General features: G+C 48.3%; 1 protein-coding gene across 1 annotated transcript; it reads right to left on the reverse strand.

The window, feature by feature from the left end:
* Positions 1–459: 459 nt before the first annotated feature.
* Positions 460–7,028, reverse strand: LOC123490623 (protein asteroid homolog 1-like). The gene is made up of 10 exons (XM_045220541.1): positions 6,967–7,028; positions 6,176–6,519; positions 3,285–3,404; positions 3,013–3,145; positions 2,835–2,918; positions 2,111–2,448; positions 1,854–1,964; positions 1,419–1,644; positions 1,075–1,240; positions 460–992 (listed from the first exon to the last, which is right to left on the reverse strand). The coding sequence occupies exons 2-10, from the start codon at positions 6,497–6,499 to the stop codon at positions 695–697; spliced, it is 1,800 nt and encodes a 599-aa protein (XP_045076476.1). The 5' UTR covers positions 6,500–6,519; positions 6,967–7,028; the 3' UTR covers positions 460–694.
* Positions 7,029–14,400: the final 7,372 nt, after the last annotated feature.

The following is a 14,400-nucleotide window of genomic DNA, read 5'->3' on the forward strand; positions in this document are numbered from 1 at the left end:
AAAAAAATATCTCAATTTGTCTGTCATAGTTGACGTGTACCTATGATGAAAATTACAGGCCCTCTCATCTTTTAAGTGGGAGAACTTGCACAATTGGTGGCTGACTAAATACTTTTTTTCCCCCACTGTATGTGATGACCATGTTACATGAAATTGAAAATAAACAAAGCTGGAACTGAACATGTTTTTTTTGGTTACTAATAGTAAGTAACTCTTACTATGGGCTGGTGGGGTTGCTATGGGGACATTGAAACTAATGATAAGAACAATATACACATCTTCATTGAGTTTACACATTTTATTAAAAACATAAGTAATCAACAGTTCATAGGCGCAATGTATTATGTAGACTCTATGCTGACATAAGCTGCTTGTTTAGATGGCATTAACTGCCGCAAAAGGCCTCATTAAGGCCATACATATACATACTTTATATGTCCTAATTAAAAGGAAAGGCAGAGTTTTATCAGAGATAGTAAAGTTCATAGTTTAGAATAGTCATTGGAACGCAGCATTCCCTGAGTGGGTTTAAATCATATGGATTGAATGCTTTATAAAATAGTGCGCCTATACCACAGGCCATCTCTTTCTGTTCATCCCACTCCTCTCTCTAAAGCTGTGAAAAGAATAATAAAGTTTATTTATGAGCACCATGTTGACTAGAAAGAAGGTAGTCTCCTCACCCCTATCGCTCTCACTCTTCATCCTCCTCAGTCATCAGTAGAGCAAACCTGTTGTTTATCTCCTGGGAGGAAGGGGCTCCTCCTTCTCCTCCTCCTCTCCCTCTCCCTCTCCCTCTCCCCCTCCTTCCATTCCCCCTCTTCCTCCTCCCTGATGATGAGGGTAGTGTATTTAGGGTGCAGTTCTCCAGAGCAGCCAGTAGGGAGCGGTATATATGCCCAGAGAGAGGAGCTGCAGCCAGGACAGACTCAGGAGAACAACCCCCTCTCAGACGTCCAACCAAACCATGGACCAGACTACCACTGAATAACCTGGGGGACAGAGGGACAGTATGGTTCAAACAGCGGTAGGGGCAGTATGTGTGTGTTGTGTGTGCGTGCGTGCGTTACCTACCATGCTGTGTCTGGTTCAGGCAGGGGCAGACACAGTAGCTGGTTCAAACTGAGCACGCTCCACAGGCAGGCCTGCCATTGGCTGAGGGAATGAGCCACGCCCACATCGAAACCCCGCCTGTCTCCTGGCCGCAGGCGAAGCTTCATCCACAAGTTCCGTTCTGCGGCTGAGTTAGAGAGAGAACTGGTTTAGTGTGTATGTGTGTGTACGAAAGACAAGACTGTACAACCAAATATTGGGGTCCTTTGCAATGTGATGTTTTTTTGTGGATCTAACTCAAGTATATGTGTTTGTGTGTTTGTGCACACATTATGCGTATTTGCATGTGTGCACACTGCCCCTACCTGTGTTCTGGTTCTGTCCAGGATGGGTGTTCCGGGCCATCTCTCCATGGACCATGCCCAGCAGCAGAGCCTGTACCTGGGGTAGAGAGGGAAAAGGTCTGGCCTCTCTCCTCCAGAACCCAGTCACTCCAAGGGCCAGCCTGAGGTGAGGAGGTAGGGGAGACAGAGAGGACTCCTTCACCCCCAGAACATCATACAGCACCTCCAGCCGCACTGACACAGGAGCCTATAAAGAGAGATGGAGAGAGAGAGGGACGGTGGGTGGGGGATTAGTCAAATCAATAGGACGATGACACTATGGACAAAAAAGTAACAATCTTGGAAAAAAGTAGAGGGTGACTGAGTGTGTTGTTATGGTTACCAAGCAGTGTGTTGATATTGTTACCTGCCAGTGTGTTGCTATGATTAACTGCCAGAGAGTGTTGTTATGGTTACCTGGCAGAGTGTCTCAAGGTGTAGCCTGGTTCTGGGGGTGCGTGGCTCCACCTGGCTCTTCCTCAGGTTCAGATCGTGTCTGTCGTACTCCCTCCACACACACTCACAGCGCTGTCACCCTCCACACCGCTAGGGGCGTTGTTCTCACCCTGACCGCTGCCTGAGGAAGGCTCTGCACCCCCCGGACCCTGACCTCTGCCCCTTACCCCTCCTCCCCCTCTGCCTTTCTCCCCCCCCCTCTCACCCTGTCCCTCTACTTGGGTCTCCTGTCCACCTTGTCCCTGGACCCTGTTACCCTCTCCCCACCCCCTCTCTCCCTCTCTCCTCTCCCCCTGCTCCTGATTGGCCAGTAGGATCCCGTAGAGGGCCTGTCGTATGGCCGTGGCGCTGCAGTGGCTGCTGGGTAGTCGGCTGTTCTCCACCTGAGGGATGAGCAGCACCCTCCTGAGCTCCAGGACGTCCCAACACCAGGGGGGCCATCGCCCGCTCCCTGCGGCCCAGCACAGCCACTCTGGCAGCGGGCAGGGGAGTAGCAGCCCACAGGCCCCCTCTGGCGACCTGGATGAGCCTCCAGAGAACCAGGTAAGAGACGGCTCTGAGAAGGCGTCAGATGGTACTCTTGCATGCCTGACCAGAGCACAGAACACAGGCCGGACTTCTCTCCTCCTCTCCCTGCTCTTCCTCTCCCCATTCCTCCTCTCCCTCGCTCTCCTCCTCCTCTTTCTACTCCTCCTGCTCAGTCTCCCCACCTCCTCCAGAGCCTCCTCAGGTCCAGGGGAAGTAGGAGAGCCAGAGAAGGAGGCCCTCATATGGGATGGGCTCCTCCCCCTCTGCCTCCCTCTTCCCCCCCGTGGTTAGCTGAGAGAGGAGTGTGTGTATGTGTTTGTAGGTTTGTTCTGTGGTGTAGTCATTCCCTGCCAGGACAGCACACAGCGGCAGAAGTTCGGTTCATTCCCTAAAGTGCCGGCACAGCCCACTGACCGTGTAGCGCCTGGCTGGGATGTAGTGATTTGGAGGGGAACCGCAACACTGGCCCATTGGAAGAACCGAACGGAATATACCCACCTGGAAGTAGAGGCGGGAGAAAGGGATGAGAGAGAGGAGGGGGGTAAGATAAAAACTGGAAGGAGACATCACTTCCTGGTCTGGCTCCACCCACCTGGCAAGTCAAAGATGTAAAAGTCGCTGTCATTGGTCAGAACTGGACAATCCCACTGATTGGCCAGGCAGGCAATCTCCCAGTCTGCCTCGGCGGGGCACTGGACCAACGGGACACCTCGCTGGGAGAGGACCTGAGGGAGGGACAGAAAAAAAAGAATGTGATGTGAAAAAGGAGAAGAGTGGTGTGTATGAGTGCGCCTGTATGAGTGCGCCTGTATGAGTGCGCCTGTATGTCTCTGAGTCCGTCTGTGTGTGTGTGTGTGTGTGTACCTGGATGAAGACGTGTCTTGTGAGGAGGGGGAGGACGGAGCCGTGTCGGCCACGGGACAGAGACTCAGCCTCTCGGATCTTACTCTGCAGCCGCTGCCTCAGGGTGGACAGCTTCTTATACTGGGGTCCATGCCTGACACACACACACCAGGGTTTCCGTTAGGGAAAATGTGGCACCGGACAATGTGACCGGGAAGATTGAAATTTTCCGCCATTTGAGAAATCGTATCAGACTCGGTGTCCACCCACGGTGCTCAGAATGACAGAAATCACATTTAGATTATGGTAATGCATCTTAACAGAACATGCAACTCATGTAATGAAGCAGACAATAAAACGTCATTTTCAAACATTTGCCAAAAATGCAATTCACGGGAAAACACCATTCTAAACAGCACACCTGGGAAACACCACTCTAAAACAGATAGCGGTTCCATATGTGACAGAGATAAAAACTTATAAAGAGGGAGAATTTAAAGATGCAACAACTAGAATAGGTAGCTAATATGACTTGGATTGTGCCGAAAGGAAGTTCATATGAAAACCAATAAATAAATAAAATCATTCAAAATACTTCACCAGAAAGCATCACTTAGCCACAGAGGAATCAAGGATTCTGTGGATTGTTTCAAATCAAAAGGTCGTAGGTCTATGCCTATTTGGGAAGTCAGCAAGTTGGGCAGCGCGCGTGGCAATAGGCCTAGTTGATTATTGAGTTGCGGCTGTCAGTGAAAAGCATCTAAAATATGTGTGAAGATAATGTGTCTTGAGTATAATTTATGTTGTGACATGAAGAAGGGGAGGGATGTGTGGCGAAGATACTGTATAGGCGAGTCTCTCTCCAGAATGGCTCAGCTGTCTCCCGCCAATTCTTGCGCATTCATTGTTTCATTGTGTGAATTGTTTGCCCTTTGATTATATATATTTTTTAATCAATTCTTCATTACTTATGTCACCAGTAGTTAATCCCCGTCATTTGGTTACATACATTTCTGTTAATGCATGTATTAATTACAGTTTTTACCGTTCTCATGCTCGGAGTGGAAATGTTTGCAGAGTTCACAGCCTGCTACACTTGCGAGAAACAAGTTTGGGTTTATTTCATAACCATCATTTACGAGATTTGTCAATTTTTTCATTGTCTTGTTTGGAGTGCTCGATGTGAGCATGTGTCTGGTTTCTCTGTCCTGATAATGTTGGGGAGCTCGGGCGCCTGAGCATGCATAGAAGTACCTGGCCTGCTGCGCGGCAATGTAAGAAAGTGTTGTTGTTTTTTTACATCCATTGCGAATTATAATATATTAAAACTTTAGTTCCTCACAGTAAGCTATTTGAAAAAATCTTTCCAACAATATCCCCCTCGATAATCACCAATCCTCGGTGTGAATGAGCAATGGCAGTTATAGGCCTACTGCTGCATTGGCCTATAGGCTATGAGTTCCATGCGTTCATTTCTTTAGCCGCCAATGGATCACGATCACGGTGTATCAATGTGTCCATACGGCAGAGGTTGGTGACTCTCGCATTAGTTGACTTTACTTTTAGAATTGTATCATTTTTTATTCAAATTTTTATGATTAACCAATGATTTTGAGAAACGAAAAACGTTATTATTGAAAATGAAACGGTTCCACGAAAATGTGCATATGAAAATCATAACTGTGGTCCTCTGTAGCTCAGCTGGTAGAGCACGGCGCTTGGAACGCCAAGGTAGTGGGTTCGATCCCCGGGACCACCCCATACACAAAAAATGTATGCACGCATGACTGTAAGTCGCTTTGGATAAAAGCGTCTGCTAAATGGCATATTATATTATTTATTATTTATAATTGGCACACAGAACCGTAGAAATAGTAGGATAAATTGTAAGCTTCCCCAAACTTCAAACTCACGCGCCGCCTATGAAGCCTTTATAAAATAATTGCCTCCACGTTTCCATGGTCAGATTTTGCCTATAGGCTTCTTTTGAAGCAAGGTAAGACATGCCTCATTATATCAAATAAAACATTCAGGTTTCAAACAATTAAGTATGTTTTCAAAATGAATACTGCCTCCAGCTCACATTGTAAAGTGGTGAGTGACGCGCTGATAGCCTGTTGCCTGCACTTAAATAGTGAATGGGAGGCGTGCTTCATTACCAGTTGAGAAAGTCGCTATTTTTAATTGTGAACCAAAACTGTTTATAACACGCGATTGCATTTAGAGTTGTTGTGCAATGAATTTTATTTTTAATTTTTTATTTAACCTTTATTTAACTAGGCAAGTCAGTTAATAACACCCGCCAAACCCGGACGACGCTGGGCCAATTGTGCGCCGCCTATGGGACTCCCAATCACGGCCGGTTGTGATACTGCCTGGAATCGAACCAGGGGTCTGTAGTGACGCCTCAAGCACTGAGATGTAGTGCACTAGACCGCTGCGCCACTCGGGAGCTCATGAATGGGCTTATAAAAGCACATATTTTACTCCAGCAGTCACCAGCTGAGAAGCAGCAGGAGAAATCCCGCTCAAAATAGGCTCTGAATGCTGTGCACTTGTGGATAGTTGTGTTGGATAAATAAGATACCAGATGACTAACCAAAATACGCAAAGGCCAATTTAATTCCACAAAATTATGCAAATTAACCTATAGACCGATAAGCATGACCCTCAAATGTATTTACATCGACTGGTATTTACATCAATTAATAAAAAGCATTATTTTGCAATGGGAAAAAATTTTCTCCCGGTCATTTTGGCTTGCAACAGTTTAATTTATCGCCTTGAATTTTTTGGGAGCGGCCAAAAGCCGGCTAACAGAAACCCTGACACACGCACGCGCACACGCGCACACACACACACACACACACCATCATTGAGGGTCACTAGAGTTGATCATGATTTTCCTCCTAGTGGATTTTATTTATGGGGCTTCGGAGGTTACTGACAAGGTCGATCCGTGAGCCACAGATCCTGTTGCACAAACACACACACACACCTCCATCCAGCACCACATATGGCTGTATGTTGCAGGCCTCCAGTGCAGAGATGAAGGTAGACAGCAGGGTGCCGAAGGCATCGTAGTCCCCTCCGTGTACCTGATCCAGTCCATGGTTTAGATAGAGCCTGAAGAACAGACTACAGCCATCTATCACAAGTCTGCTGTCTCTGAACCTGATGTCCTGGAACAAGCCCCTGTTACCCTCCACATAGCTGGTCAGACCATGGACACCCATCACATCATATATAGACTGCCCTGGAGGGAGAGAGAGTGAGGGAGAAAGAGAGGGAAGGAGTGTGGAGAAATGGGGTGGAGAGAGAGAGCTATAACGGTTCTTACAACCAATTTTACACGCATGTATACAGAGTTACATCAACACGATTAAAGTATAAACTTTGTACTCTTGTCTACACTACACAATATTGCTATTCTGGAGAATGTGTTCATCCTGATCTTGTTTAGAGGCTGACAGTGGTCAGGGCAAAACATATTTCCTGGAAAACATTAATGTGACGAAGCGCAGACCTTGCTGTGCAGTGTGCATAGCCTACTGTACCACGTGAAACATAAAACGACACAGATAAATATGCACTACACATGCACTACATTAGATAAAAATCCAGACGTTGCTGTGCATATTGTATTGACGTGAAATATAAAATGAGACAGATAAATATGCACGTTAAATGTAATAAAACTCACCAGTTTCACTTCAAAACAACCTCCGCTATCAACATGCCAAGTTTACTTCCTGCTACGTCAGGACAGGAGCGCAAGGAAGCTTGGGAGATTGAGTTTATTCGTCAGACAGGAAGACGAGGACTTTCAAATCTAATTGCTAAATTCATTGTATAAAAAAACAACCCATCACAAAATAAAATCTCATTCCTGTAAATCCACCATGGCTACTCCCGCATCCAGTAGTTGATCTAGAAGTGTTGGAGAGACTACAGAAAGATAGGGAGGGTGTTGATCCATCTGATTTGTTTAAGAGACGTCTGGATACTGTGTGTCAGGAATGGTTCAAAAGAGCCAAGGACAGGACATACTGGGTCAGCATTTGTAGTGCAGGAATATGGGGTGGAAGTCAGGAAACATATTACAGATCATCTGGCTGTATATAAGGTGGAGCTGATGGCCATACTGTTGGCCTTGCAGTGAGTGGAGGAAGTCAAACAAGACAGAGTAGTTAATTGCTCTAATTCATGTGCAGTGTTAATGAGTCTCCAGTCCTTTAGCTCACGTAGCAGACAAGACCTGCTTTATGAGATGCTACAAACCCATGGCAGGACCCATGGCAGGATTAAACAGATGGGTATATAGATAAGATTTACTTGGGTCCCAGCCCATGTGTGTGGGGGTGGAGGGGAACGAGGCAGTAGATGAACAGGCTAAACAAACACTTAGTAGTGGGGATGTTGATGTTGATGTTGATGTTTCAATGAGCAAGGAAGAGTAAAAAAGACTGATATATTCAGTGATGGTGCAGAGATAGCAGGAGCAGTGGAATAGAGATAATAAGGGAAGGCATTTATTTCAAGTACAGAGGAAAGTCGGGGAGGGGAGGACGGCAGGAAGAGACAGAAGAGAGGAGGCTATTTTTACAAGATTAAGGGTGGGACACAGCCAGTTGAATAAGACATTAAATGTGATAGGAAAGCATCCAACAGGAAAGTGTGATTATTGTCAGGAAACAGAGACTGTGGAGCATGTATGCTACAGTGTGGGCAGTATCAGAGGGAAAGAGAGAGGATGAGATCTAGTATGAGGGAGAAGGGGATACAGGAAATTAGCTTAAATAGTATATTGAGTAGAACGTCATTAGATACAGTCTCAAATATTTTGTTATCTTTTTTAAGAACAACGGGGCTGGCAGGTAGGATTTAGTTTCTCCCTGTCTCTGGCTCACACTCCAGTACAGTAGGTGGCGGTAATGCACCATAACGTTGGATGCCAACCGCCGATAAACCCCACTGAAGAAGAAGAAGAAAATGTTGTTTTATTACTCTCACTGAAGATTTTATGTAAAAGAGATGTCTCCTTGCAAAGCATCAGTTCACTCTTCAGCTGGCCTTAGGGTGACCACATTTAAAATACCCAAATGCGGGACAGCAGGATGATTTTGCGAGACATTCGCGGGACAGTGTAGTCTACATTAATATTTTTTGTGTTGAGCACAGTCATTGGTGTTGAGTGAGCGCTGCAGCAGGCAGCTGAGTTTACTATAGCCAACACAGAAAGGTTAGAGAAACTGAGAAATAGGCCTAATCATTCAACAGTTTCGGGAGAGAGGATCGAAAGATGTGCTTTCTTTCTAGGTAGGCTATATAGCTAGGTCGTCCTGTCTTCCCGGGAAGATCAAATAGGCTATGTCTGGGACGGTTCAAACAGTCTCTGGGACTGTTCTAGGACCATAGATCCAACATTCCAGTAGAGGCTGCTGAGGAGAGGACGGCTCATAATAATGGCTGGAAACCATGTGTTTGATGTATTTGATACCATTCCACCTATTCGCTCCAGCCATTACCACAAGTCCATCCTCCCCAATTAAGGTGCCATCAACCTCCTGTGCAACATTCATACAACAAGGTATACTGTACATCAACAAATGTTCAAAAGCAATGAGGCTGATGCAACAGATCAGAACTTGTAGCTTAAAATGTTGATAAACTATTATTTATTCACATTATAAGCACAGCAATGCTCACGTGGCAGTAGGCTATGCGCGAATGTTCCTAAATGCAATTAGCGGGAACACACCATTCTAAAAAGTGCACCACACATGAGAGCGGTTTCATGTAACAGAGGTGAAAATGTCCCTTAGAAATTTAGAGAGGGTAAATCTACAGATGCAACAAACAACACTAGGATTGTGAATGCTGACTGTCTCCACTTAGATTGCAAGGTGGGTGATGTGTGGTGGTATCAGAGCATTTGTATTATTATGTACTTAAATACGAAAACTCCATTTAGTATGGTATGTTATGTTCCGTATAGTATGTATTAATTTGTGGATGTCCATCACCCATTTCGTATGATATGTTACGAATTACAATTCATACAATATGTTAGGAATTTGCAAAACGTATGATGTGTTATGAATTCTAGCTAGGTGGCTAGGTGGCTAACGTTAGCTAGCTGGCTAACGTTAGCTAGGCTAGGGGTTGGGGTTAGGATTAGGGTTAAGATTAGCAGTTAGGTTAAAGGGTTAAGGTTAGGGGAAGGGGTTAGCTAAAAGAGTTAAGGTTAGGGTTAGGGGGAAGGGTTAGCTAAAAGGGTTAAGGTTAGGTTTAGGGGAGGGTTAGCTAACATGCTAAGTAGTTGCAAAGTAGCTAAAGGGTAGTAAAGTAGTTGAAAAGTTTCTAATTAGCTAAAATGCTAAAGTTGTTCTTGATGAGATTCAAACTCGCAACCTTTAGGTTGCTAGACGTTCGCGTTATACGCCCACCCATCCACCCTGACATAGTTTTTGCCTTAAGTAACCATCTGTCATATGTAATCATAACAAACATAACATATCATACTAATTTGAGAGTCACTGATTTGTATTACTATGTTACGTCTAGTATATGAGACCAGGCTGCCAATACACATAGCCTAAAAGTCAATTTATGCTTGATCCGAAAATGTGGTCAGATGTCATGAGCCCTCTCACTCCACCGGGTTACCACCTTAATTTGTTTCCACTCTGCTCACCACTCTCTCTCTACTCAGCCTAACTAGCTCCACCTGTCCCTGCTCTGCTCGGCTCTAATTACTCTGCCAGCTGCGCTGCATTACCCACTAACCTCTCCCAGTATTTATAGCCCTGTCTTTCAGCTCTCCTTTGTCAGATCGTCTGCAAAAGCTCACTCCCGGAACCTGTGTGCTCGCGCTTCTGGCTCACCCCTGTTTTGTGACCCCGGACCTGCCTGATTCCTGGATACTCTTCTGCCTCAGGAGATCCAGACCTGCTTCTGCCATTACGACTCCTGACTACTCTTCGACCCCGGTAACTCTGACCAGCCTTCTGCCTTGCTACAACGTATTTGGATTTCCCTTGAACTGTACTTCTGCCTGTTTTCATCCGCCCCGTTGTGTCTGTGTTTCCTCCCCCCCCCCCAGGACTTCTGGACCACCAACCACCGGGCGCCATCGGACGCATCGCTGCCACTGGGGGGAGGCACAGACCCAGCACATCGGACGGGATAACCCCTGGAGCCCTCACTCACTCCCTACATCCCTTTCCCCTTAAGTTTAAATAAACTTTCTGGTGTGACGTAATTGTGGTCCTCTTGTCGCCTGTCTGAACCGTGACAGTACGATCTGACCATCATGGACTCAGCGCACACTTCCCCCGACATGGAAACCGAAGAGCCTGAGCAACCCACCGCCATGCTACGCCTGGAACACACTGAGAGAGAGCTAGGCCGCATGAGCGGCGTCATCTCCTCTCTGCTTCAGGTCGCCACCAACAGCATCAGCAGTTCCAGCAGCACCAGCAGCAGTCCCAGCAGCAGCAACAACAACTCGCCATGATCATTCAACTCCTCACCAACCTGACCCCAGCCAGTCTGCCCACCAGCCCCTGCCCCCGAGTTACCTGCCCCGGTCGTTGCAGCCGCTGCTCCGAACCCAAGATTGGAAACCCCGAGCGGTTCAACGGCGATTCAACCCAGGTCCGGCCATTCCTGACTAGCTGCCGACTTCAGTTCTCCTTGCAGCCAAGGACCTTCGCCACGGAGGGGGCTAAAGTTGGGTATGCCATCACTCACCTGACGGGCCGAGCTCGACTCTGGGGAACAGCAGAGTTCGAACGTCAAACCCCCGCATGTGGAACCTTCGACCTGTTTGCTGAGGAGATGCTGAAGGTGTTTGACCTGGATTCACCAACCGCAGAGGCGTCTCGTGAACTGTTCAGTATTCGACAAGGCAGACGTACAGTCGCAGACCATTCCATCGACTTCCGAACCCTGGCTAGACGAAGTTCTTGGAACACACCATCGTTGGTGGACGCGTTCTTCCATAGTTTGGCTGACTATATCAAGGACGAGTTGGTCTCCAGGAACTGCCTTCCACTCTTGATGAAGCCATCGCACTGACTGTCAGGATCGACAGAAGGATACAGACCCGTCGTCGTGAGAGGGGGCGCCAAGGTCCACCTACTACCGGCATTCGGAGAGATCCGACTGGGTTCCCTGTCATCTACTGCCACTCACCCAGGTCAGCTTGATCAGTCTGAGCCTATGGAGATTGGGCGAGCCTCTCTCACTCCTGCAGAGCGCCAGCGACGCTTCACCTCAAACCTCTGCCTCTATTGTGGAGGTGATGGACATCGTGTGGTAACCTGCCCTTTAAAGGGCCGAAGCTCACCGGGCATAGGGGGAGTCCGGTTGAGTTCAATGACCATCCAGTCCTCCGACCGCAAACCCCTGCTGCAAGTTCACCTCCGCCTCTCTGACTCAACTCACACCCTGGCTGCTCTGGTGGATTCTGGCGCCCGAAGCCAACATAATGGACATCAAGCTGGCACGCCAACTGGGACTGAGAACCTCCGTTTGACACCTCCTATTCCTGCCCGGGCACTGGACGGACACTTACTCGGATCGGTCACTCATGTCACGGCCCCGGTCTCGATGGGTCTGTCCGGAAACCATCAAGAAACTATCCAGTTTCACCTGCTCCCCTCTCCAGGCCAACCCCTCATCCTGGGTTACCCATGGCTCCGCCGGCACAACCCTCAGCTCGACTGGGTGACCGGGGTGATCAGGGAGTGGGGAGAGGACTGCCACCGAACCTGCCTGCTTGCTGCCGCACGACCCCCGGCCAGTACCTACTAACTCCGCTCCTGACCTCTCCAATGTCCCAGAATGCTACCATGGTCTCAGAGAGGGGGTTTAACAAAGCTAGAGCCACACTCCTCAGATCCGTTGCCAGCTACACTACCGGGGCCAACCGTCGGAGAATTCCTGCTCCCACCTACCATGTTGGTCAAAGGGTGTGGTTGTCATCGAAGAACCTGCCACTCAGGGTGGAGTCGCAGAGGCTGGCACCTCGGTTCATTGGCCCATTCCCTATCATAAGAGTGATTAGCCCAACTGCTGTCCGGCTCCAACTGCCTAATTCCCTGAGGGTGCACCCCACTTTCCATGTGTCTAAGATTAAGCCCATCCATGAGAGTCCGCTGGTCCCTGCTGCGCCTTGTCCTCCTCCTCCACGGCTCGTCGATGGTGGTCTGGTTTACACGTCCGCCGCCTGCTTCGGTCCAGACGGAAGGGTAGGGGTCTCCAGTACCTCATTGACTGGGAGGGCTATGGACCTGAGGAAAGGACCTGGGTGCCAGCTAGTCGGATTGTGGATAGGACTCTCATCACCGCTTTCCACCAACGGCATCCTGATCAACCTGCAATCCGTAGGGGCCGCCCCAGAGGGATCCCTAACCGTCCTGCCCGCCGGCTTCCTGTCCTGTGCCTGATCCTGTCTCGGGGACCTGTCCCATCTCCCCGACCACGGCCCTCCGGCTTCCTCCGAGGATGAGGACGTTCGCTCGGACCGTTCGGAGGAGTTCTAGCCCTCCTCCGGCTCCCCTCCTCCCGCCCGGCGTGGTGTTGCTCTTGGGACTTCTGGGGCCGTCCCTTGGGGGGTTCTGTCATGAGCCCTCTCACTCCACCGGGTTACCACCTTAATTTGTTTCCACTCTGCTCACCACTCTCTCTCTACTCAGCCTAACTAGCTCCACCTGTCCCTGCTCTGCTCGGCTCTAATTACTCTGCCAGCTGCGCTGCATTACCCACTAACCTCTCCCAGTATTTATAGCCCTGTCTTTCAGCTCTCCCTTTGTCAGATCGTCTGCAAAAGCTCACTCCCGGAACCTGTGTGCTCGTGCTTCTGGCTCACCCCTGTTTTGTGACCCCGGACCTGCCTGATTCCTGGATACTCTTCTGCCTCAGGAGATCCAGACCTGCTTCTGCCATTACGACTCCTGACTACTCTTCGACCCCCGGTAACTCTGACCAGCCTTCTGCCTTGCTACAACGTATTTGGATTTCCCTTGAACTGTACTTCTGCCTGTTTTCATCCGCCCCGTTGTGTCTGTGTTTCCTCCCCCAGGACTTCTGGACCACCAACCACCGGCGTCATCGGACGCATCGCTGCCACTGGGGGGAGGCACAGACCCAGCACATCGGACGGGATAACCCCTGGAGCCCTCACTCACTCCCTACATCCCTTTCCCCTTAAGTTTAAATAAACTTTCTGGTGTGACGCAATTGTGGTCCTCTTGTCGTCTGTCTGAACCGTGACAGTCAGATGCTCGATATGGAGGGTGTGATGCAACTGCACTGCTCTGTGAAGTGCAAGTATGAATAACCTGTCTTCTGCAGTCGTCGTATCACCGTAAATGCTGCATGGCCAATGCAGACATCTGCGCCCTTTAGAGACATTTTATGCTTGAATCGAAAATGTGGTCAGAGGCGCCATATGGATGGTGTGATGCAATTGCTTTTGAGCTCCATACCGCATTGCCTTACAACCTGGAATTAAAATGGATTTTTTTTACAATGTGCAGGGCTTTGCATAGCTCTGCTTTGACATGATTGGTTGATTGTAGGTGAGGGCTGGAGGTCCCGTATAAACACAAACTCACTTCCTTGACAACAGCTCTGCACTGCTCAGAAGCGCAAGAAGTATGAATGCCCTGACTTCTGGCCATATCACGGTAAATGCTGCACAGCCATTCAACCTAGGCTACACTTTTGCATGTAGGCTAATTATTTATGTTGGCTACATTTAGGCAAAATAGATTGAAATATGATTTAAATGTTGGCCTTTTTAGAATTAAAATGTGAATTTCTGGCTGAGTTGACATTTATCTATTGCAGTTGTAGGTGTCGTATATGATGAATGGTGGCAATTATCGCTGTCAACAAAAGAGTCCGATCTATGCTGCATCATGTTAGAGGCTTTTATTCATACCACGAGGTTACAGCATAAATTACAGACACGCGTTGTCCGGAGAACGGCTCCTCAAGATTGCTATGGCCGTTCTAACGTCTCATCGTTTAACCCCTATTTATAAACACTGATGCCCCCTCTTCTGGCCAATCACCAGTCTCCCCTGTCTACAACCCACCTCCTGTCTGTGGTATGTGGTATTAC

Source organism: Coregonus clupeaformis, unplaced genomic scaffold (assembly GCF_020615455.1).
Source record: "Coregonus clupeaformis isolate EN_2021a unplaced genomic scaffold, ASM2061545v1 scaf4236, whole genome shotgun sequence".
NCBI classification, from domain to species: domain Eukaryota; kingdom Metazoa; phylum Chordata; class Actinopteri; order Salmoniformes; family Salmonidae; genus Coregonus; species Coregonus clupeaformis.

What these genes read in the sequence shown, in the direction of transcription:
- LOC123490623 (XM_045220541.1), bottom strand. Translation starts at nt 6,499, where the DNA reads ATGGGTGTCCATGGTCTGACCAGCTATGTGGAGGGTAACAGGGGCTTG. An exon ending in ACCTTGAGACACTCTGCCAG is followed by an intron (nt 1,645 to 1,853) that starts GTAACCATAACA and finishes CTCTCTTTATAG; the next exon opens with GCTCCTGTGTCAGTGCGGCT. An exon ending in TGGACAGAACCAGAACACAG is followed by an intron (nt 1,241 to 1,418) that starts GTAGGGGCAGTG and finishes TCTCTAACTCAG; the next exon opens with CCGCAGAACGGAACTTGTGG.